Source organism: Acartia tonsa, chromosome 3 (assembly GCF_053477335.1).
Source record: "Acartia tonsa isolate MP-2025a chromosome 3, ASM5347733v1, whole genome shotgun sequence".
Lineage (NCBI taxonomy): Eukaryota > Metazoa > Arthropoda > Copepoda > Calanoida > Acartiidae > Acartia > Acartia tonsa.
This window is the reverse complement of record NC_137262.1, coordinates 18,322,017-18,346,413: the sequence shown is the minus strand read 5'-3', so window position 1 is coordinate 18,346,413 and position 24,397 is coordinate 18,322,017. Positions and strand designations below refer to the sequence as shown.

At 30.3% G+C, this 24,397-nt stretch overlaps 2 protein-coding genes across 2 annotated transcripts in view; both read left to right on the top strand.

The window, feature by feature from the left end:
• Window positions 1-1,439, top strand: part of LOC145313540 (general transcription factor 3C polypeptide 1) — a 35,497-nt gene extending 34,058 nt beyond the window's left edge. Inside the window, exon 52 of the mRNA XM_080152988.1 lies at window positions 31-1,439. Within this exon, the coding sequence (XP_080009114.1) occupies window positions 31-95 (65 nt within the window). The 3' untranslated portion in view covers window positions 96-1,439. The remainder of the gene's footprint in view (window positions 1-30) is intronic.
• Window positions 1,424-19,823, top strand: RagA-B (Ras-related GTP binding A/B). The gene is made up of 11 exons (XM_080152993.1): window positions 1,424-1,504; window positions 2,118-2,198; window positions 8,407-8,479; window positions 9,725-9,757; window positions 12,891-13,031; window positions 13,472-13,554; window positions 13,826-13,898; window positions 17,660-17,741; window positions 18,129-18,250; window positions 18,548-18,628; window positions 19,074-19,823. Exons 1-11 carry the CDS (start codon window positions 1,446-1,448, stop codon window positions 19,176-19,178), a joined length of 933 nt encoding a protein of 310 aa, XP_080009119.1. The 5' UTR covers window positions 1,424-1,445; the 3' UTR covers window positions 19,179-19,823.
• Window positions 19,824-24,397: the final 4,574 nt, after the last annotated feature.

The window sequence follows — 24,397 nt, the reverse complement described above, 5'->3', positions numbered from 1 at the left end:
AAAAACAAAAAACCTATTATTATTTTACAGGTAACAAAGTGTACACCACAGATTTTGTCTGCCAATGTCCTTGCCATCCAGATAGAAGAATGTAGTTTGAGGCAGGATAATCAGGATGATGTTTACTAAAAAAAACTATTTTGCATCCTAACTTTCCAACACCAAAAATATAAGGGTTCCTTAAAATATCATTTTAATTGTTTGTTGACAAAAATAGCATCATTCCAAAAAGCAATATACTTTTGGCTCAATATAAATTATTTTAAAAAGTTAATGGCAAAATTGTTTTCTTCGGATGATATTATTCAGATTATTAATAAAACAAAATTGTAATGTGGACATAAATATATAGTTTGTGGGTTTGAAATGCCAATGCATTCTTGCTTATGTCTATTTTGACCTATCTTATTTTTTCCTTAAAAATACTTTTTTTATATATAAATCTACTACATATGTTATATCGAAAATCCCAGTGCTGTGATTAAAGACACGTTTATTTATTATAGATTCTACTTTGTATTATAAAAAAAGTCTATATGAGTTTATTATGCTACAAATCAATATTTTTTTTGTAAAAATGTCAAAATTGCAAAACTTTATCCAATTTTAATCATGTAGATAAATGGATATAAATTTGACAAAACTCTGAAATTGAAAATCTGTTTGATTTATGCGTTGTCTGACATTGCAAGAATCAATTTAGAGAAAAATTGAATGGTTTTATAAAAAAGGAAAATTACAATTAATTTTCAGATTTTTTGGGGGGGGAGGGGGGGGGAGATCTTGCATTTATGCCTAAGACACAGTTGAGCAATAGTGAATACTTCACGTACCCGCAGCAAGATGTATTAAGCCCACAATGCATAATACTTTAGACGTTTGAAATGGTACCTACTGCTGTTATATCCGGCGCATCGTATTACTAATAAGATCAGTTGGATTGCCGTAATCAATAAACAAAATGTTAGTTGTCTGTTTGTTAATTTTTTTTCTTTTTTAATTTTGTAGACCATCTTGTAATAAAAAAATATGTACTACTACAGCTATGTGTAAAATGTAAGCAAGAATATCTAAATTTTGTGTCGTGAGATTGCAATTTTTTCACAGATTCATTTTACATCTATACAAGCATCCGTGCCAAATATGTTTCAAATATTAAAATTATTTAATAAATTCGATTAAAATCAACCATTAAATTTGAATAAAATTTAGATGAAATGTACTTTCTCTCCCTAGATAAAAATACACATATTTTAATTGTGATTATGCTTAAAAATCTCCTCATATGTATATTTAAAGCATACACATAACAGGTTTTCAAATTTTAAGATTAGTCATGTTACATCTTCTATCATTTGTTTATTTACATTTTTATATGAATTCAAGTAAATATGAATTAAAAATATATTAAGTGTAATTTTGACATTCTTATTTCCAGACTAGAAATGAATCGCAAGAAGGTTTTATTGATGGGAAAGTCTGGATCAGGCAAAACAAGTATGAGGTTTGTTTTTACAAGTTTTTTTTATAAGATTCAATTATTTTTTGTCGGTCTTCAAATAACGAAAACTCATAATGTAAAGGCGATTAAAATTTGGTTAGAAAGTATAACCTTTCCTTTAATTTACTTCACAATACTTTCATTCATTGATGTTATTTTCTATTTACTATTTAACAAAAGATTAATAAGAAACATTCTTATTAAAATGATTATTTGAAGTAGTAAAGTATAAATGAGATTTAATATTTGTTTTTATAAAATTTACAAGAGGATATCTTGAAATGTATATTTTATATTTGGCTGTAATTTAAAACCTTTTAAAATTTTAGCTTAATGTACTAGGTATATGTTTTATATAAGGATCTTAGATTTATTTGTTATCTTAAATAAAAAGATTTCTTTTATAATAGGGGTGTGTATGTATTTTTAAAATTGTTAGACCAAATTGCGTGTAAATTAATAATATCCTATCCTGGATCCGAGTTCACCCGGAAAACGAATATGTTCCGCACCTATTAATCCGGCAATTAAGTGTTCAGAATTCTTTAATAAATGAAAAGCAAAAAGTATATCTTGATAGTTCATTATGAATTTTACTATTTGCTTTCATATTTAGGTCAATTATATTTGCCAACTTCATAGCCAGAGATACAAAGAGATTGGGAGCCACAATTGATGTGGAACATTCACATGTCAGGTTAGAAGAATTTTGTCAATGTTGCATGGTTTGCTGTCAAAATATACTTGTCTCAACTACCAACCCCAGTAAAGAAATTAAGATATTTTACTTTTAAGGTTATTGCATTCTACAGGTTTTTTGGTTTTGAGGATCAACTGTTAAAGGTTATCTTAACGACGTCACGCGCCTGTCTAAAGCAGCATTAGGTTCTTCTATGTATAATTGTATATAGCAAAAGGCTTTTACCTATTGGTTTTCTTATAAAAAGCCTATTTTGTGCATTAACTATTGAAGACAATAAATAACTCCTATTCTCTAAAGAAAGCTATTAGAAAGAATTGTAATTGTACAACACCTTTGATACCAATAAAGGCTAAAATACAGCTTTACCAAAATCAGAAGTTCTCATTTTGCAAAATTGTATGCATTGCAAATATTATCTTTATATAGACATTATCATATTGTTTTATCCAAAACTATTGGCTTCGCCTCTAGCATTTAGCGGGCTGATCGAGACTACACAAATAAAACTAAAACAACTTTAAGACATTGACTAAGAGGACTTCAGCTGAGGGGTTAATGATATATTTCGAATAAACAAAAAAAACCTTACTACTTTGTACAATACTAGCGGTTGCACCCCTAACATATAGGAACTATGTCTTCTATGGTGTTACAGAGCGGTAGAAAAATAGCTTAAAACCATCCAATTTTTAGATATAAATTTTATGAGACAGCTTAAAACCCTCCCAGGACCTATGAGAAGAATCCCTAAAAAGGAAAACTCATTTTGTTGAGTATTTTTAGAAATCTTAAGCTACAGTCATAAGAAGAACCTTATTTACTAAGTATATTTGCGATTACTTTTATTTAATGAAATCTTCCAATTTTTAACATGTACAAAACGGCCTGCTTAATTGCTTCAAGATCCATGTCAGATCTATATAGGAAATAAATGTCTATAAACGAGCTCAAGTTTTCCAAGGAATATATGATTAAAACTCATAGTGCTCCAATAATCCATAATAAACTCTCATTGCCCAGAACGATAAGACCCATTATTTTACTTTATTAAAAATAAATTCATTTTTTTCATTTCATGTTGCTATTTACCTTATATTGATGTATTTAATTTCTAATCATAAAAAAGAAAATTTAAATTTATAATATGATAAATTTAAGAAAACTATGTTTTAAAAGAATTCGATTGTGGCGACATTTTGTGTGTTCAAATATTAAACTAAAATTGTAATCATCATCATTAACCCTTTGGTGATGGTAATGTAAAGAAAAAAAATATAATTTAAAAAAATCTTTTAAAAATCATTTAAATTATTAAATATTTACTTTCTTTTAGACAGTAATGCCGGGTGAGGAAAATAGATTTATTGAGAAATAGATATGCATATAGAAAACTAGCCAATAGGGAGATAATTATATCGAGCCAACTCTAGTCCTATTATATAAAGTAGTAAGCGTTTTTTGTCTGTCCCGATGGTTCTCGCTAACCGCTGAACCAATATTGTTCTCCTTTACAGTGAATCTTCTTATAGGTCCTGGGAAGGTTTTAAACTATTTTTGGGGAGGGTGCCTTCAACCGCCCCCCCCCCCAAACAAAAAATATTTTTTTACTCTTTTATAACTCAAATTTAAAATGGTATGAGGTCGACTTTTCCCCCTCCTAGCTTAAGTGCCCCTAGAGGCTTCTAGGGGGCGTAGCCACTAGTTTTTTATATAATAGGATGCTGTTACCGTTATTTTTTTTATAAACATATAAACTGAAAAATGTATATGAATTACTACGCCGTAATTGCCGTAATAAAGAAAATGTTACTAGGTATATTTTAAAAGAACTATTTTTTTGACTAGTATGTCAGTTAGAAAGAAATTTTCATTTGAATGTTAATCCTTGGAATAAGAAAAAAGTAATAAGATATAATATTAAATCTTGGGTAAAATATTTGTGCTGAAAAGTCTAAAATATAATAATTTCTTTATTGAATTGGTATATCTTCTCTAGAATTGCTGATATCCAATATAAAGATATTTATGATAAAGATATACTTTACAAAGATATCATTTAGGGGAATACTTGGAGCTTTTATTGTGGTGTAATGTTAGTAATTGCTACCTTTAGATGAAAGGTCAGCTAGCTAATTCAATGGTAATAAGAAATGATGTTGTAAGAAAACCAGATCTTTTACAATTTTAGGTTTTGATGTGATATTTTTCGTTTTTTTATTTAAAAATATGATACCTATTGTGTATTACAATTTTAATTTACTAGTTACCTTTCATACAGATGTTACTTCTTTACTTAGTTGTTTATATAGAAAGAAAAAAAATCTAAAGGGTAAGGGTAAAGGGATGTTTTCCCTCCTCAAAGTTTGAAACCCTTCATTTTACCCCCTTAAACTTTTCAAACCCCTAATTTTACACCCCTCACAAAAAAAAAGCTTGGACGTCCCTGCATCAGATACTTTCTTGAAAGGCACATTCATTCAATCCAGCTGTTCCTAAGATATTTTCTATCAATACAAAAAAGTTACTCCTTTATGTTACCTAAAAATCAATGATCAGTAATTTTTAAAGCTTTAATACTTAAACTGTACCTGGATCCTAAAGCCCCCTTTTTTCTCATTTTCTTTGTTGAAAAAATGTATCCTAGTAAGATATGATAAGCATCAGAAATGACAATTTTGTGGTAAGTTATAGTTCGTGTGCTCTTACAGGGAGTAGGGATTTGGCAACACAAGAAAAACTATTAAGTCTTCTAGATTTAGCCCTTAAAAAAAACTAACAAAAATCTATGGTATAAAGAAAGTTTGTTACATAATCTTGTATACCAAAGTAAATGTATGTATGTGCACTTGCACCGTAAGATCTCTGAAACCACTATACCAGAAAGCTTTTTTAATGTTTTTTTTGTTTCATAAAAAAATTTCAATGCTATATCTCTGTTCTTGGTATCTAATCTTTATTTCAGAATTTAGTATTGTGTCAAAGATATACATATGTTATCTAAACTTTTTTACTGGATAATATCGGCTGCGCCATTAACATCAGGAAAAAAGGCCTACGATTTTGTTTAATTTTCATCATATAAGTGGCAGCAAATTAAATAGAATGCTTTAAGAAATGAAATTACTCCAATGCCCAATGGTCTAATCCCATCTTACTAAAAAAAGTATATCACGAAACTTTGAGTGCTACATATATTTGATATCTCTATTTTGATGTATATAGGCGCTTTGTAATTAGGTGTTTGTTTTTCTCTTCTTAAGCCATTCTTAACGGGCTAATCAAGTTTTGTGTGTGAATATTATCATGTTAAAGTTATAATATTGTAAAAATCCTTGAATATAAATGTTAAAGTATAATGTGGACAAATCTTATTTAATCCCCCTTCATCACCCACATAACAAACTTTTTAGATAGTGGGGGCTACTCTACAATTTTTATTTATTCGCCTGTACCTACTTAAAATACCTACTTTTATGTTCAATTTAAAAAATAAGGCCTCAAAACAGGGTTCTTATCAAGGATGGAGGTAGCTTTGGCTGGATAATTTTTTCCCCAATATTTACTAGCTACCAAATGCATAATTACGCATGAAATAATTGGAAACACTTTCCAATGTCCTTGACTGTATCTCAACAATTCTTGATGACCATTAGGAATCAAATTACATAAACAAAATGCGTGACTTTCTTTATACAACAATGGTTGAAATTCATTTGATTTGATTTTCTTATTGTCTTTTGTTTACCAATTCCTTTAGCTTTAATACTCAACTACGGAAATTACCGTTTTTGTTTTAAGAGGAAATATTACACTATCTCATATTTCCTATTTTCATCATTTTATATTAAACTTAGATTTTCCCAACTTTACTTCTTTTTCTTATACAAGATTATTCACCCCCTCTACACCCCTTTGGACAAGCCTGTACACCTTCATATAACCGCCAAGGGCCGGGATGCCATGGTAAAAAAGTCACACATATTTTAAAGTTAAGAGTGGATTTGAAAAAATTTGTGCGCTTCGCACGTAAATTTACCAATCAAGCTATGTTTTGGGAATTTCAGAGTAATTATTTTTGTGCCAAAATTTTCGCAAATCCTCATACACTCCAATGTTTGGGAATGACAACTTAAATTGGAATAATTGGAATGAATTATTTACTTTTGATATTCTGAAAAAAGTATCTTTTATTGTTTTACAGTTTAACCTTTACAAAATAAGATAATTTCATTTTAAGCAAAATGTTAAACTTTAATATTAATGAATTTTCTTGGTAATATTATGATTTGTTTTTGTTATTTATTATTAATTTTAATACTTTATAGTGCACTTCTCGTATTAACAGAACATATTTGTCCGACCAAGTTTACATGCATTTATTATTTTACACATAATGTTCTGATCAGAAACATACCACCTATTGACAAACTTTATCAAGGGCAAACCATTATTTAAAACTAATAGGAAAGTTGTTTTCTTGGTAGGCAAGAAATATTTTGATAAATGTAAGTTTGAATTCAGCAATGTATTTAATAGCAAAAAACGGTATCGGCGATGGCGGCGATCCCACCGTTATTTTTCACTGTTTTAAAACAAGCAATTTTAAAGTTACTGATCTGCGAAAAAAACAACTATGGCTGAAACTCTTTTTTTATTCTTGTTCCTTTGTTTTTGTGATTGGTTTAAAAAGACGACACACCTGACTCCCTTCTTAAATTCGAAAGAATTTTTAACATGCCCTTTTACCCTTACCATTACCCTACGAGAGAGAATAGAAAAGAAAGCTCCACCCAAACATTTTAATTATTTAAACATAATCTTGAAACAAAATATTTCTACATTTGGCTGAAAAGGAAATGATTAATTTTTGATGAAGTTTTTAAGTTTTGTGTCTGTGTGTATGACAGATTACACAAATGTGAAAGTTTAAAACGGGACATTTTTTCAGTGATTTTGATCACATTGTATTTTGTAATTTTTTTAGTAAGGATACTGTAGGGGGTGTATCTCTCTCTCTAAAACATTCTCTCATTCAATATGATTTGAATTAATAAAAATCACGGTATCTTTGTCTATTTTCTCTAATAGAAAAGTATTTTAAAAGAATTCAAAGGTACAATCTCATAAAAAAAACTTTTAAATGTTTTTTTGAATTGAACTTTTGGGGTTAGTATTATAAACAAGATTGATTTTAAGCACATATAATATCCATGATTTCAATTGAATGAAACGCCGATGAAATAGGAAGTTTTATTTTTAATTATCTCTCTTACCTGTTATGGTTTAATACTTTTAAACTTATTTACTAACAAGTTTAGTAAAGCTTTAAACGTAATTGAGTAGCTTTACTCTAAAAATAAATTGCTGTGCTAAGATTTTAAAACTTAGAAGAAGATGAAACTTGAAGAATTTGTTTGGTCAGCACTCAGTGCCACGGGTATGGACACTTTTTCAAGGATTTTAATCAGTTTAGATCTTTTAAATTTTGTCTATAAAGATCTAAAAGTCGGTTTCGAACATAATGTAACCAGTAGATATATCAGGAATTGCGAATGAATCCCAAGCTAACATACCAAAGATTTCAACAAAAATAAATAACAACATGGAGATTTTGTATGACAGTTGCTTAACTTAATCTGGTACTAATATAGAATCGTTTCATTAAAAATTATTTCCTAAATAAAACTTGGTTGATTTGTGACATATTTCATATAAAAATGATTCAAAACTATTCAGATGAATTGGTTCAGTTAACAACTATCCTCATCCTAAATCAGCACTTTTTCTTTTTTACTGTCAAAAATAAATTTTATTTTTCTAAATATTTTAACAGAAATGAATTCTTTCTTCCAAAAATACATTTTGTTTTGCAAGTAAATTCATTGTATCGTAATAATTATTTGAACACCAAACAATTTCAATATAAGTTTCCTTTACGCCATTATTTGTAAAATATTAAAGTCCAGTATGTTAACAAACATTCTGATAAGACCAAAATTGAATCAAAATGATTTAAGAAGAATTGTAACTTTTTATTTTATTGTAATAAAAAATCTTCAATTTCTCAAATAGCATTTTTCATAATTAAATTTTTTTCTTTCCTGCAATTAACTCTTTATCTCATCAAATAGGTTAAAATCTAACTAAAAACAACAAGACATCCTTTGTCTTTTATTTTAAAAAATAATCAATTTCTTTTTAGGTTGTTGGGAAACCTTGTTCTGAACCTGTGGGATTGTGGAGGACAAGAATCATTTATGGAAAATTATTACAGGAATTTGATGATTCTTATTATTTATATTATATATATTTTCAATGGCAAAGTTACTTAAATTAAGAATGCTTTGCTGAAATTATTGAAAAGATTTATTTAACAATTGAACCAGCTGTTTGACTGTTGTCCATATCATGTATGTATATTTAATCTTAGATTTATATAATTGACGTTTTCAACTTTGTTAATTAATATTTTAAAATGGCAGTCTTTATTTAATAATAGAGTTTCAATCATTGAAAACAGCGCTCAATAAGGACAATGTAGGTTTTTTTATTAATTTTTTTTATAAGACTTGCCTGAGAAGTAAAACTAAATATTCTTTCTTATTTCTTTGTTTTTAAAAATATTAATGTAAATGACATTTATATGAAGAGCCCTTTCTAGAAATATTTGCAGTTGTCGATAAATTGTGAAAAATAACCTATTTTTAATTAATTTGTCCAGCCATCTAAATTAAAAATCTTAGTTACAAATATTGGGAGGATGACAAATTGAAAATAATTTCTGCGGATTTTTTAATTATTAAGAGAGAATCTAATGTTATAAATCTTCCATGCCATTTTTCTATTGAAGGACTATGGCTAGATTTATAAATATGCGGTTTGGTTTATTTGAAAATTATTCAAGGATATAATTATATAGTTCAAATAAAATACTTTGAGGCATTTAAAGTTCAAGTTAATGTTGTTTTAGAAACAAAGAAAGCTTAGTAAAGCATTTAGGTACTTATCATTTAACCTAATTTAATTAACAAACAATACAAGAAATGATAATCCTAATATATAAAGTAATAAACTTTTTTTGTCTGTAGCGAAGGATCTTGCTAACCGTCGCGCTGAACCGATATGGTTCTCCTTCACAATGAAGATTATTTCAGGTCCAGTGAAGGTTTGTAACTATTTTAGGGGAAGGTATCACCCACATTAATTGCCCCTCTAGAGGCTTCTAGGGGGTGTAGCCGCTAGTAATTTATTTTACATTTCGATTTATTTTACTTTTCCTGGTTGAAACAAATCTATTTGTGAAATGTTAGTCATATATCAGGGATGCAAGGAAAGGTCAAATGATGACCAAACCTCATTTTCTCAGTTTTTTATTGAAAACTTGATGCCATTTCATTTTTAGTTGGAAGAAAATGTTAAAGAATAATTTCATTCCATTGGTCCTCCCTCCCTATCTGGTTGTAAATGTAAACAAATGTTTGAGCAAACAGAAGAATCTAATAATGTGGGTATACTGTAGGTCTCAGAAGGAAAATATCTTTAGAAACGTCGAGGTAACTGTTTTATAAATACAATAATTTTACTTTTCTTTCTATTATAATCATGTGAAACATCTTAGTATAAAATTAAAACTAGTTAAATAAAGCTTATTACTTAAATATTAAAGAAAGGTATTTGTACAGTTTGACTAAAGTATGGCATTTGATAGTGATATAGGGCAAGTAACAGATATTTTTTAATATTTACCAGAAGAATGTCATTTATAAAATTGGGAGGAAGATCATCGGTCACTGCACTATACCTGTATTTTGCAGTCTATATTTTTAGGATCGTTATTTTCCAATTATAGAGGTCCTCAGAATTGGTTCAGGTTCTAGTACAAAACCCGACCCTTTGATAAAAAAATATAAACACTGACTTAATCCTTAATTTGATGGCCAAAGATAGGGATTATACTTCCTGAAGACCACTTCTATGGCTATGCAAGAGGCTCAATAAACTTAAAATCATTGCCTTGCGGGAGTCATTATACTAAACTTTATGATCTTTCGCATTCAATGGCCAGGTTTCTAAACTCAACATGACCTAATCTTGAGGTACCCTATCCAATATGAATGCGAGTCCTGCACTAAAATATTGAAAAAGCCATAATTCCAGATTTAACACCTCCAACTTCTCTCGGGACCAATATCACCAGGACAAACTTTACAGACAAAATCAGACATTTTTTTCCCAATCCATTTAACTATAGTTTTAATGGGTTTTAATCCCTTAGGCGATTTGACCTAAGCCGTATGGATTATTGTCTTTTAGATTAGCATGAATAACTTTAACCGGTCGGAGATTCTAAATAATTGGGCAGGTTAATATTTTCCCACCCGCTTCAGATTTTACTTTTTTACAGGAATCAAAACGGTTATAGACCGTAAAGAAAAAACAGATCTTCCAATGTAAATTTACACCTAAACAAAAGAGGAATCAGATCTTTAATTTTTATTTACATATCAGCTGCAACTACTTAAAAACCATGCTATAAAAAAAAGGTATATTATTACTTGGATCTTACGAGTTCCCCTTTACTCCATACCCTTTCCTCCTTCTGGAAAACGAACTGACCAATAAACGAGTTCTATTTTAGCAAGCAAAATTTGCGACAGTTTCTTCCCTGTTATAATTTCCACGTATATTCTGCTCCATTGCTATAGATATATAATCTTAAGAAGGTTCAATCTTCCTGTCTAGGAAATAGCCTAAAACTAGCATTAAACCTGTTTCCCTTCTGATATGCTTTACCGTTCTAGTTATCTTCGATAACACATTGACAAAATCACAGACACACATATATCTATAATACAAAGTAGAACGATGTCTGTGTGTCTGTTTGTTTGTTTGTAGCGAAGGATCTCGCTAACTGCTGAACCGATCGGGTTCTCCTTTACAGGGTAGCTTCTCAAAGGTCCCGGGAAGGTTTATAAGTATTTTCTTGGGGGGTGGGGCACCCCCAACCCCCCCCCAAAAAAAAAATTTTCTTAAAATTAAAATAGTGGAGTTGACTAACCCCCCCCCCCCCCACGAAAAAAAAATTCCTCCCACCCCAAAAAGAAATTTTTTTTTTAGATTTATTTTTTAAAATCTAAATTACGAAAAATTGGTTTGATCAAACCCTTAGAGTCAAAGCCCCTAGAGTCTAGGGGCGAAGCCGCTAGTATAATACAAAGTAGAACGATGTCTGTCTGTTTGTCCGTCTGTCCCTTAAGATCTCGTTAACCACTGAACCGATCGGATTCTACTCTTCAGGGTATATACCCTTTGGTCCTGTGGTAGTTTTAAGCTATTTTCTTTGGGGGTGGGACACCCCCACCCCCCCTAAAAATGAAAAAATCCCCCCGCCCCAATTTTTTTTTCTCTTTTTTTCAATTATTTAAATTTAGTGGTGGAGTTGGGGCTTCTCACCAGGTACTTAATTTTTTTTTCATTAATTACTTCTTAAGGCAAAGCCCCTAGAGGCTAGGGGCGAAGCGGCTAGTAACTTTTACATAACAATATTATTTAGAAATCTTGAATTTATTATGGAATTTCAAAAGTCTTCATATTAAAAATGAATGAATTTTTTAAAGAATGAAAAATGAAACTTTGAAAGCAAAGAACACACACACGTCCAATTTACATAAGTTGAAATCTTTCCGACAAAGTTTTTATTTGAACAAGGATTAAGTCATTAAGAATTTGATTTTATTTCTTTTTAGTCTTAAATGCTAAGTTCATAACATTTGTTTAGTAATGGTTAGTCAGATAAAAATTTACACAAGTTTGAGTATTATTGTTATCCTTTCAATTAAATGTTCTTCATTATAAAAAGATGTACTAATCAATTTTATATTTTTTTTTGTTTTTAAGTAACAATAGGTAATATAAAGGTTCTACTAAAATTTACAAAAATGAAGATTGTAAAATTGATCACTCGTTTTGTAGGTAGATAATTTTGTTCTTTACTATTACTCAAACCTTTTATACATGGCTTTAATTAACTAACTTAAAACATGGAACACTAAGAACCTTGAATTTTTATGGTACTTTTGGTACAATAGTTCAATTAGGTAACTTGTTTAAAATATTACTTCTATATCATGCACCTTATGTTCTGAAAACCTTCTTTTTTTTCTTAACAAAACCTATTTTATCTTCCACCTATTTATAATGATCTATAGTGTGAGACAATAGTTATTTCTTTCATCGTATTTATAAACAGCTTTCTTTCCGCGGATATAGAATGTAAAATTATAAGATTAAAGGCACCTCTGGGCTAAAATAATGGTTTTAATCTTATGATTGTACATTTTTATATTCGTAGAAAACTAGATATAATACGATGCTAGTTTTCGTATGGATATTCCTATCCACCGGATACGAGAAATTAGTTTCTGGATATTATTCAACAATATTAGTTTTATTAAAGAAACTTTTAGTTTGACTTAAGATAAAAGTGACAATAGTTAATAGGGAAAAATTAAAATTATGAGAAAAAATGTAGGTAATGAACAGACAAATGAGAGGCGTAATGTTATGTGTCTTATGGCTTTTAAACAGGAGTAGAGCGCTAAAACTTGGCATGGCAGTTGCTTTAAATATGGTACAATATGGAACTATACCGAAAATCCGCGCAAAAACATGTCTCCTTTTTTATAGGTATTGATCTACGTGTTTGATGTTGAATCTCGTGAGCTGGAGAAGGACATCCACTACTACCAGTCCTGTCTGGAGGCCATTCTACAGAACAGTCCAGATGCTAAGATATTCTGCCTCATTCACAAAATGGATTTGGTTCAGGTAGTAGTAGTAGATTTTGTTTACATTATATTAAAAGACAAAAAATTGCATCTTGTTTTCTGCATTACACCCTATGAAGCCCCCATACACTCCTCTCGATTTTGGTTTAAGGTTAAAGGGAAGTGTCAAAAATTTAGTTAACAGGTCCTTTTTTCCGCGTGCAGCTTTGTATTTCCCCCTCTTTTTTTTTACAGGGAATAAAAGAAGGGAACAATTTCATTAAATTAAAATTGTTGATTGAAAAGTTGTACACTATTAATTTGGAAAAATCCAATCAAAATTCATTGAAGCAAAATACTAGAGTTTTTAAACCAACGAATGAGATGTGGTTATAAAACTTTGGGTACCACTACTAGGGTAATTTTTAGTCACGTGTCCTATCTCCTCCCTGGTTAAACCTTTTAAATACTATGGTATATATTAATGGTGATTATTTCTAGGAGGATCACAGAGACACAATATTTAACCAGAGGCAAGAAGAATTGAAGAAACTGTCAAAACCTTTGGATTGTACATGCTACAGGTAAATTATAGAATCATCCTATTTACAACAAACTTTGGTCAGGAAGTAATTAACCTTTACTGACGTTTGGTAATAACCTTTATAGATGGTTTAAAGGTACTAACATCCCAACTATTGCAGACAACCATCTCTTTGACCTCATGACCTTTGACTGAAAGTTTAACTGCATGTTTATGAGTTGCGCAAGTTTTGGGCCAGCGATACCGTTGCAAACTATTTAAAGACCTACATATTTTTTAACAGAAAAGAAAATTATTAAAATTTTCTTTAGAACAAGTATCTGGGATGAGACACTGTACAAAGCCTGGTCTTCTATTGTCTACATGCTTATTCCAAATGTTAAGGTTAGTCTTTATTACAAGCTGCTAGATGATTGCAGCGGATTTTTAAAAAAATTAGTTGGCGCGCGGCTGATGATTAAAAACTAGTTAATTGGGGATTTTAACATTTATCGGAAGGCCTACCAGACGGCTGCAGCTTTTTTTTTATTTCAAACGACGCTTTTTACCGTATGGGTTTGTAAGTAATATTTTTTTTCTATTTATTTTATTCCATTTGTTGCTTTGTATATCCTATTTTTTTTATTTTAAATCATTTTCATAATCTTTATTCTTCTCGAAAAATATAAACAGTTGGTTTGCATAAAACCATTATAGCTTTATTATATTGATACTATTTAATTGAAAAAGAAAGTTTTTTGTTAGGAAACGATTTAAGATAATATCTTTCTTTGTATATAAAATTGTCTGAGAGGGAATTAAATCACCAGAATCCTGTTAGATTTATGGCATTTATTTGTTTGGGGTCATAAAGAGAACCATTGATCCAGCTTTTTATTGCATTTAGGGTAGACAAGTGTTATATTCTCATTGGAAGTAGGATTTATTCTTATAATTCTAATTTTTTGTACTGTTTTTTAGCCATGAATAATAACATATATAAGTTTTCCGGAATTTTAATGTTAGGGGGAGATTTGAAGTCTGCATCAAATTTTAAGGATTTTATGAAATTCGTTTTTTGTATAATTCTTTATCTAAAAGCGGAAATGCATTTTAAGTTAATTAATTTTGACCAATAGGATAGGTGGATTTTAAACTACCTGCGCTCTAATTAGTTGAATGATGTACGCCATCCAATCAGAGCGCAGATTTTTTAAATCCACCAATCACAGATGCCAAAATTAATTAACTTAAATTGCATTTCCGCTTTTAGATAAAGAATTATAGAAAAAACGAATTTTATAAAAAAAAATCCTCAAAATTTGATGCAGATTTCAAATCTCCCCCTAACTTTAAAATTCCGAAAAACTTATATATCTTAATGAATAACAAGTTAAGAGAAAATATAATAAAAGGGGGGAGGCGGATGTGCCACTTTTTAAACCAAAAGTAAAACGTGCATGATCTCAGCCCATAAAAGAGTTATAACTCTAAAATTCAGCACAGCATTTGCTTTTGTGGAGAACAATATGGAACTGTGAAGAAACGGCGGCGGAACCGCCGCTCCCGCCGATTTTTTGTTTGCCTTTTTCGCCAAATTAGACAGTTCTCAATCATCTGAGAAAAACTTTTTCTTATAAAAATTTCCCTTATATTTTCAGGTGACACTTGAAATATTTCAAACATGTCAATATTACAAAAAATTGCAAGTGTAAAATCTTAAAATATAAGCGAAATTTTAATAAGAAAAAAAGTTTATCTCAGATGATTGTAAATCGTCTATTATGGCGAAAAAAGGCAAAAAAAATTCGGCGGGAGCGGCGGTTCCGCCGACGTTTCTTCACAGTTCTGTATTGTTCACCACAAAAGAAACTGCTGTGCAGAATTTTAGGGCTGTAACTCTTTTATGGGCTGGGATCATGCACGTTTTACTTTTGGTTTCAAAAAGTGGCACATCCGCCTCCCCCCTTTTATACATCCCCAGTGATAATAAACTACAGTTACTCCTTCTGTAGACTTAGATTATTTTTGAAAAGTTTGGATAGTATCAGCTTCGTCAAAAGTCAATAAAAAGTAACCAAAGTATCTTAGCGAACGAATAAGATAACATGGTTATGAAACTTTGGATACCAGAGTAATTTACAGTTCAATGACTCCTCCCTCCCTTATCATGATACTTAGAATACTTAATAGAACCTGAATTAATTTTTTTTGGCCTGAAACAATTTCCCAAATCTAACATTACTACAATCGTTGCAAGTCCTTAATTTGGTTTCAAAGTCTGCAGATTTGTTATTAATTACAATTGTAAGATATTTACCTTACTTTAATGATTAAATGTTTTCTTTTTACAATATCTGGAATAAATTGACATAGAATTTCCCCTTAAAATAATAACATCAATGTAAATCTTAGTAATTTATTCATTGGTGAATTGGAATTCATAAATTAGCAATAACTTTTAATCTTATAAAAGAAAAAAGGTATTAAATAAAAATTTATATAGGTAGAACTGTTAGAATTTGGTTGATGGCACGACTTTTCTCTGTAAGTGTGCTTGGTAGATTGGTAATGAGTTTTATACTCTTGTTTTTAGGTTAAGACATTCGGCCAACTTTTACTATTGCACATCTGATTTAGCAGCAGTAGACAACATTTATCTTATTAGTTTGTTTAAACTTACACAAGTTGTCCCCCCCCCCCCTTCGTTATAAAGTAGGTACACGCCCGCCGCATGTTTGTAGGCCTTTAAGAATATGCCAGTTTCAGAACCAATTTATATTCATATTTTACGATAAATCATATTTTCATCCAATCATACAACATCACCTCAAATATAATGGATTTATTATTACTTGGATCTTACAACAGATTTTCATGTTCTTTGTGAACTCTTTAGCGGGCTAAAATAACGATATCTCTTATCACCCCCTTTACCCTATCCCCTCCCCTTCTATGGATAAACGTCCCGACTTATAAATGCAAGGGGAAAGGAGGACGACTATTTTTTCCATGTCATAATATCCACGTATATTCTACATCTTTTTTAAATATGGATTTTAAATATCTGCCACAAGTTTTACATAAATTTTTATCACAATTTATTAATTTTTGCATTATTTTATTCATAAATAATTAGGTTATTAGGTCTTTAAGTTATTTAGAAAAAGAATAAAGGACAAATAAACAAACGTAATATATTCTATAGTAGTTTTGCTATTGAAAATTCAACCAAACTTAAAATATTTTACCTACATGATGCAGTTTGACAATTTACATTTGAATAAAAGATTTTTACATTCCTAAAAATAATTTAAATATTCAGCGGGTTAGCCTCAGATTTACTTTTCTGACACTAATTCATTTGATTTGGATCCCATGATAATTATAAAAAAATTATAGCTTCAGATTTTTTTGAAGGTGGGGAGGCATGGGGATTTGAATCTTCCGAAATAGGATTTATCAACAGCCTGACTACCTCTTAGGACTAGCAGCCTTGTCATTTCTCTTTTAATTTTTTTGTGTTTTTTTTATACAAAATATTATAATGATTTAAAATATATAGGTATATAATCAAGATTTTTTTACAAAATAGAATAGCTCCATCAATGACCTCAAAAAAGTTTAATTTGAATAAGATTAGTTCTAGACATGTAAAAACTTGAAATAAAAGTAAAATCCTGATGAATGGATGTTTTATTCTTTGCAAGAAATTTATGTCCAGGATAATTCCGTTTTCAACCAACAAGGTTTAAATTGTATTTTTAATTTTTTTTCTTTTTTTGGGTAATTAAAATTTAATTTATTTATAAAGGCTAAACCTTGATTTTGCAAAAACGAACTTACCAGGTACTTATATTTGACTGTAAATTACGCTAGTACTCAAAGTTGACTCAACACTAGCATTCGTTGGCTCAAAAACTTTGGGTACTTTTATTAGATCTATATAATGGTTGGCTTAAGCAATTCGTGTCCACAATTTTAAACCAATATTTTAAATCTAAAAAATGTTTAACTTTCTTTTCCGCAATGGGGATCAACGTCTTTTTATCGTCCATAGTACCTGCACTCAACCCTCTTATTTTATTTTGTGAAAAAAGTACCTTTCGGCTTTTTAAAACTGTAATATAAATATTATTTGAAGTTATTATTGCTATTGTTTGCAGGAGATAGAGACAAGCTTACGTGACTTTGCTGAGATCCAGGACGCGGATGAGGTTCTACTATTTGAGAAGGCAACTTTCTTGGGTAATTGTTTTTACTGAAAGTATTTTTTTGCGTTTCCCACACATTTTACAAGAAAAGGAAGGGAGAGGGAGGGAGGGGAATAGTAATCCTAATGAATAAACCTTACAAGACATCATATGATTAGTAGATATGTTTATTGAAAAGAAGAATCAAATCGGTTCAGCGGATAACGAGATATTAGGCTTAAGATAGACAGACGGGCAGAAACCCATTCAAATGTTAAAATAAGTTCTCTCATTTGTTGGCTCAAAATTGGCCTAAGTGTTTTTGATTGTTATTTACTAGTAGTGTCTAAGCTATCTACAAATGGAGTATTTATCAAAATAGATGTCTTAATTTAATGCCATTGTCCTATCCCTTAAGATCCCTGCAAAAAAATTGTTTTAGTGATCTCACACGCGGAGAGACACCAACACAGAGACGTGCACAGATTTGAAAAGATTTCAAATATCATCAAACAGTTTAAGTTGTCCTGCAGCAAGCTGGCCGCGCATTTTGACGCTATGGAGGTAAATAATAATTTGGATTGTATCCGCTAGTCGTCGCTATTTTTTAGGTGTCAAATTGAAGAAAAAAAATATGTTTACATGTTCTCTTGCCATTTTTAACCAACTATCCTTGAAAAATTGTAATTTGTCAAGTGTACATAAAAATTATATTGCTAATAATGGCAAATCTTAATCTTTTTTACATTGAAAGGCAATGAAATCATTAGTCTGTATATGCTCATTTCAAGATACAATTGTATTTTTAAACATAAACAAAATATCATTATTTTAAATTATTCACTATACATATTTGTTTAGGTTCGCAATTCTAATTTTGCAGCATTTATCGATGTGTTTACTCCCAATACTTATATCATGGTTATATCTTCAGATAGTCAGGTTTGTTATTATATTTGTTGATAGTGATAGGTTCGAACCTTGGCCCAAGCCACGTAGTATTAAAACTGTAAGAGCTTTTCTCGTATTCATTCGAATCCGATGGATAGAAAACCGGTTCTCATTCATACGAAAAAACTATGTCTAGCATCGTATTCTACGAATATAAAACTGTACAATCATAAGATTATAACCATTTTTTTTAGCCGATGGCTTCGGCACCTCGGGGCTAAAACAACTAGTTTTAATCTCATAATTGTACATTCTATATCCGCGGAAAGACGTTTATGATACGATGAGAGAAATAACTATTACTGCTTTTTTAGATGTGTGATATAAACAATAGTAGAGTAATGACAATGTAAATGTTATCAACCATACTCCAAGATATGAATAAATACATTTTATAAAGAAATTATTCTTGTTTTTAAAATCAAATTTATTTTAGATTCCAAGTGAAGCTATCCTGATCAACGTAAGAAATGCGCGAAAACATTTTGAAAAATTGGAAAAGGACAGTCACAACCATAGATCTATGACCTTCAGAAGTTAGGAGTTTCCTTTAGTTAAATACTTTATTTGGATTTTTGTAGTTTTATTTTTATCTATTAATATTTAAGTATTCTTAAGTATTTAACAATTTATGAATTGATTAAAATTTTCGGGATTAGTCCCTTTCGTAACATCGCCCCATAAGGGGCGATTCATCGTATTTTTAAAATGGCTTTTTATATGTTATTTTAGGTTAGGTTAGGTTTTATTGGGTTAGGTGGTTGTCCCACAGGGTTAGGTAATTGGTCCCCCCGTAGAGCCCCCCGTAGGGGCTAGAAATAAGAGAAAAGCTACTGTGAAAAATACGAAGAATCGCCCCATAAGGTGCGATGTTACGAAAGGGACTACACCCAAATTTTCTGCTTAATTCGACTACAATATGTTTTAAGTTTATGTGATTCCTTTAAAATTTTAGACTTTTCCTTTGAAAGTGCCATTATGATTAAAGTAATTTAAAATTCTTGTTTTACCTAATTATTTAAATAAAAAACAATTAAAATTAAGTATATTTTTATTGGTGCAAAAGGACCTCAAATTATTCTACTGATTATATATTTGATACAGAATAGATATAAAAATATGATTATTGTAATTTATTTAATGTGATGTTTTTATGAAAAATAATAAATATGATTATGAATAGAAATTATGATTCTTTTTCAACTAGCTAATAAGCGAGGATGACAACAACCATAAGTAGCGAAGCATCTGAATTGTTTTTAAATAAATGTATTTGGGGGCGACAACGGCAACGCATTGCCAATATGATTTAAAGATCGCATTGTTTTTTGTGGCAACGGCAACTCGTGGTGAATATGATTTAAAGATCGCTATTAGGTTGGTGGCTGTACCTCTGGCTACGACTACGGCAATGGCTAGGCTTTTAAAGATCCAGCTCTGATGTGCTCAAAATATTTTTTTATGGATGATATTAATATTTATGCGACCTATTATAATTTCATTCAAATTCAATTTGTTTCTCAATCTTGAGATCAAAAGTTTTCATTTAACGCCAGTGATAAAAGATAGGACAATGGGAGATAATTTTTACTTTCCTTTAATTCTTAGTTGTAAAATTAGGCCTTTGATAGTAGGTAGATATTGGGCCAAAGATAGCGTTGAGCATTTATTGTCCTCCTTTCTCCCTGATTTATTTTGAAAAATAAATACCTACTGTGAACTCTGTGCCAAATTGTTTATTGTACATGTAAAAGGTTGGTGGAGAAAATTGAAATAATCATTGCATAGCACAGCTACTTCAATTATAACTTGCTACATAAGATCGCTATAAGATCTTCGAATTTATACATTTATTATTAAATATTAGTTTTATAAAAATCTACAGAAGGGATATTTCTCTTCATCACAATTGGGAGTGTATATCAATTTATAGTTCTTTGTCTTATCCCTTATCCTTCCCTTAAACTATGATAATTAAAAAGCTTTGCCTTTAATTTATTTATCAATATCAATTAATTTATACCGAAAAAATTAAAATCGAGTGACTGACTCAAAGGTTTCAAGTACACGTTTTGCAGCATCAAAAGTAAATAATTTTCTCCCCTCCTCTGACTTTGCTATTCCAGGTTTGTGCCAACACATCTAACCTTTTTGCAAGACAAGGCATTTCCCAGATTTATTAATGAATTATTTTAACAGTAAATTTTAAGCCTTAACTTTACATGTCTAGTGTGATTTTGGATTAAAATGATTTTAGGGAATCAACTAAAGGACTTTCTGAATTATAAAGTAGGGATACAAAAATATCCTTTTTTTGTTATGGGCTTAAAGTAAACCTTTTCCATGATTTGAGAATGCTCATGTGTTCGCGACTTTGGAATAATAAGCCTAAACATACTCTCTCTTATAATAATTGTATTTGCTTCTGCCATGCTATTAATGAAAATAATGAGAGTGAAAAATTGGAAAAATTGTGTGAATATATTAAACCTTGAGAAGGACGTGAACAATAGTTTTGAAAGATTGTACTTCTTTAAAAGGTGTTCTATCGTAGATTCAGGATTCTAAACGTCATATTTTATGTTGTAAGATAAGTTGACGCAATTATAATTAAGTTCAATCTTAGAACGGTGATAGTATTATTGGTCAGCAATGGCCCTGCAAAATTTAATTAGTCCTCCAGTCAGGGATCTAAAGGGATAAGACAATTGCCGATAAACTGTTGTACGTACATCCCCAAATTATCCCTACTGTAGATTATATTTAGTGGTTGAAACGTTTTGACACTCAACCTAATGAACCAATAAATCAAAGTTCTAAAAAGTCCCCAAAGTTGTTAAGCAAACGAATAAGAAAACAGTATTATAAAACTTTGTGATAAATACCCAATATCTTCTCCAGTTGTGTATCCGTATTTTTAGCATGTACATACATTGTACTATGCTATACAATTATTAATATAGTACTCTAAACCTGTGAATAAATTAAGTATTTTATTATAGCACGCAGGCCAGGTATCATTTAACAATGCCATCAAAGTAAAAAAAAAGGCTTCCATGGGCGTGCGATAGAGGGAGGGGGTATGTCTTATCATACCCTTAATCAAATTATTAGGGTTAACAGTCAAACACCCCTGAAAAAATCTAAGAGGGATGTTAAAATCATATAAATCACTTTTGAATAATGTTAATTAAATAATTCTGAATTTTTGTTGGTACAAGGAATAAAGGTACTAAGAAAGAGAGGGAATGTCTGATTGAGCCAATAGGAGAATCGCATCAGAATTTACATTGGATCTCATTGGTTGAAATTATGTACACATTTTCCTACGAAGGCATGTTTTTTTTCATTTCATACATACATAAAAGTCAGCTGTTAACAGTATATTTTCTTAGTAGAAAGCTTTGCGGAATCAGAATTAATTGCCCAAAAATTTCGTTTACAATTTGAAAGCTTGAAACAAAGTTGGATTCTTAAAAAAAAAGTTAGGCTGGCAACTCGCTGGTGAGGCAAAATTATTTTTGTGAAAAATCCTCCAAAATCGAATAAAAAAATTTACAAAAATGAAATAAAATCTTAAGAGGGTTATTAACATATGATTTTGTTTAATTTTTGTAGATTTTTAATGTGCTTTTGGATGATTTTTCACAAAAATAATTTTGCCTCACTATCGAATAGCGAGTCTATCATTTTTTAAGAATCCACATCAGCTTGAGTCGAAAGTAAACAATACTTTTGTCTGCTAGGAATGTTCTCTCTTAGATTTGACGAAAAAAGGGTTCAGAATATTCTTCTACTCTTCTATTTCTATTGTACAAGGTGAAGAAATATATACTATTCTAATTTTTGTTTTAAAACTTTGGGCCAAACCCTATAAAAGCCTAGGGTTTAGGGTCTCCTAAGTCTTACATATTCCTTTATTTATATACAAGGCTACGGTAACCTTTGCTCCTAGTTTAGCCTAGATTATAGGATTTGTCCCATTAACATTCATATCAAATTTTAAAAAATACAGAGAAAGTTCATAAAAACTCCCCCAAAATATTAAGCTGACCCAAATTTAAAAACATTTAGGCACAAAAATATGAGATGCTTAATCATATTTCTTGATATTCCCTTGTTATAATGTGCAGCTTCTCTTTAAGTTGATTTGATTCCCCAGGGGTGTGTAAAACCATAAGATGGTGAAAAGGCTAAGGCTGGCCTTTACAATTTAAATTTGAAGGGGGTTGTTGAAGCCCACCCAAAACTATAAAAAAAAAGTCTTAGATTTTTCGTATTACTACATATGTATTTTGTTTTGATGATAGATTTTTATGTAATATGTAAGTGTAGTAAGACCTCGGAAATCTTTAGACTGATTTGTTCTCAATTCATAAAAATGAAGATTATAATGATGAAAGGGGCGTAGCCAGTAATATGCTTGCAAAGTAACAATTTCCCCTTCTTTTCCTGATTGAAGAATGTTAAAACAAAAACATCTTGAGCTGCAAAGTAGAGAGGTGAATATTTATAGACGGATTTTTTGGATTCAGAAACATTGATCAACAGCATGTTTCTATTCGATCTCGCAGCCAAAATAATTTCTAGATGTTTAAAAATCGTCAAAGACGTATAAGGAAGGAGTTTAATTGAATATTTTAAAAATTGTGGAGCTTCGCACGCCATTTTTCCTCCAACAAAATTGAATAATCCTCTTGCCCTACTTGGTAGGTAAGGGTTTCTTTTAGTAAACATAAAATATTTATAAAATGCAACTGTCAAACTTGGATGTTCTAGAATTCTTTAAAAGTTAATTCTGTTTTGTGCAATGTACATAGTTTTATTAAAAGTGGTGCTTTTTTCATTTACGGCTTGTCCGTCCAACACTGTTTAGTTCTAAGTGCAAATCTTGGCTTGCTAAAATCGTACTATCGATTTCAAATCTTGTCTGGCAAATCCTGTGACAATTTTTAAAGCGTAGCCAGTTGGCACTATAATATCATTACCTGAAACGTCCATTTTAATCTTGCTTGTTTGACAAAATAAAAAAGATATACTTTTCCTATAAAATAGATCTTCTGAATTCAAGCAATGATATCGAATAATTTTATCTAGTACTTTGAAAATTATTATGTTCCCCACATATTTTTTGGGATACTGTCGTCCTTGTAAATTTAATATTCTGTAGGCTACACCTCCTTAACAATTTTGCCTCAAATTTATCTGCAAGTGACAAATACGTATAAATTATATAATGGATAATATTGAGGTTTTTTTTTCTCAGGAAGAATATAAAGATAGCTTTAACAAGAATAAAAGTATTTGAGGTATTGAATTAGGTAGAAACATGTTTTTACTATTTATTTCTTATCCTTTCTCTTTACTTCTCAATGTTTATACATTATATTGTGTAACACATTCGCTATTTTTGAACTAAAATGTCCTTAATTTAACTGCTGACGGAAGGGTCGCATATGTCCAAAGAGCAACTGCTGTTACTGTGCGGCCCTAAAAAATCGTACACACATATATACGCCTTTTAAAACTTTGAAAAAGTGAAAAAAAAATCATGTCTTTGGGGTGCAGGACCAGGTGCTCTTTTTATGACCTATGACCACTTTTTATCCCCTTTACATATTGAATTAGTATTAGAGGAATAATAAAATTTGTTTTGAGGGAATACCTTGTTCACACACAAAATATTTTAGGGGATTTTTAGTAAAGAAGCTACTCTTAAAGTCAAATCCGTCGATTGTACCTTTAAAACTTTTGCAGTAA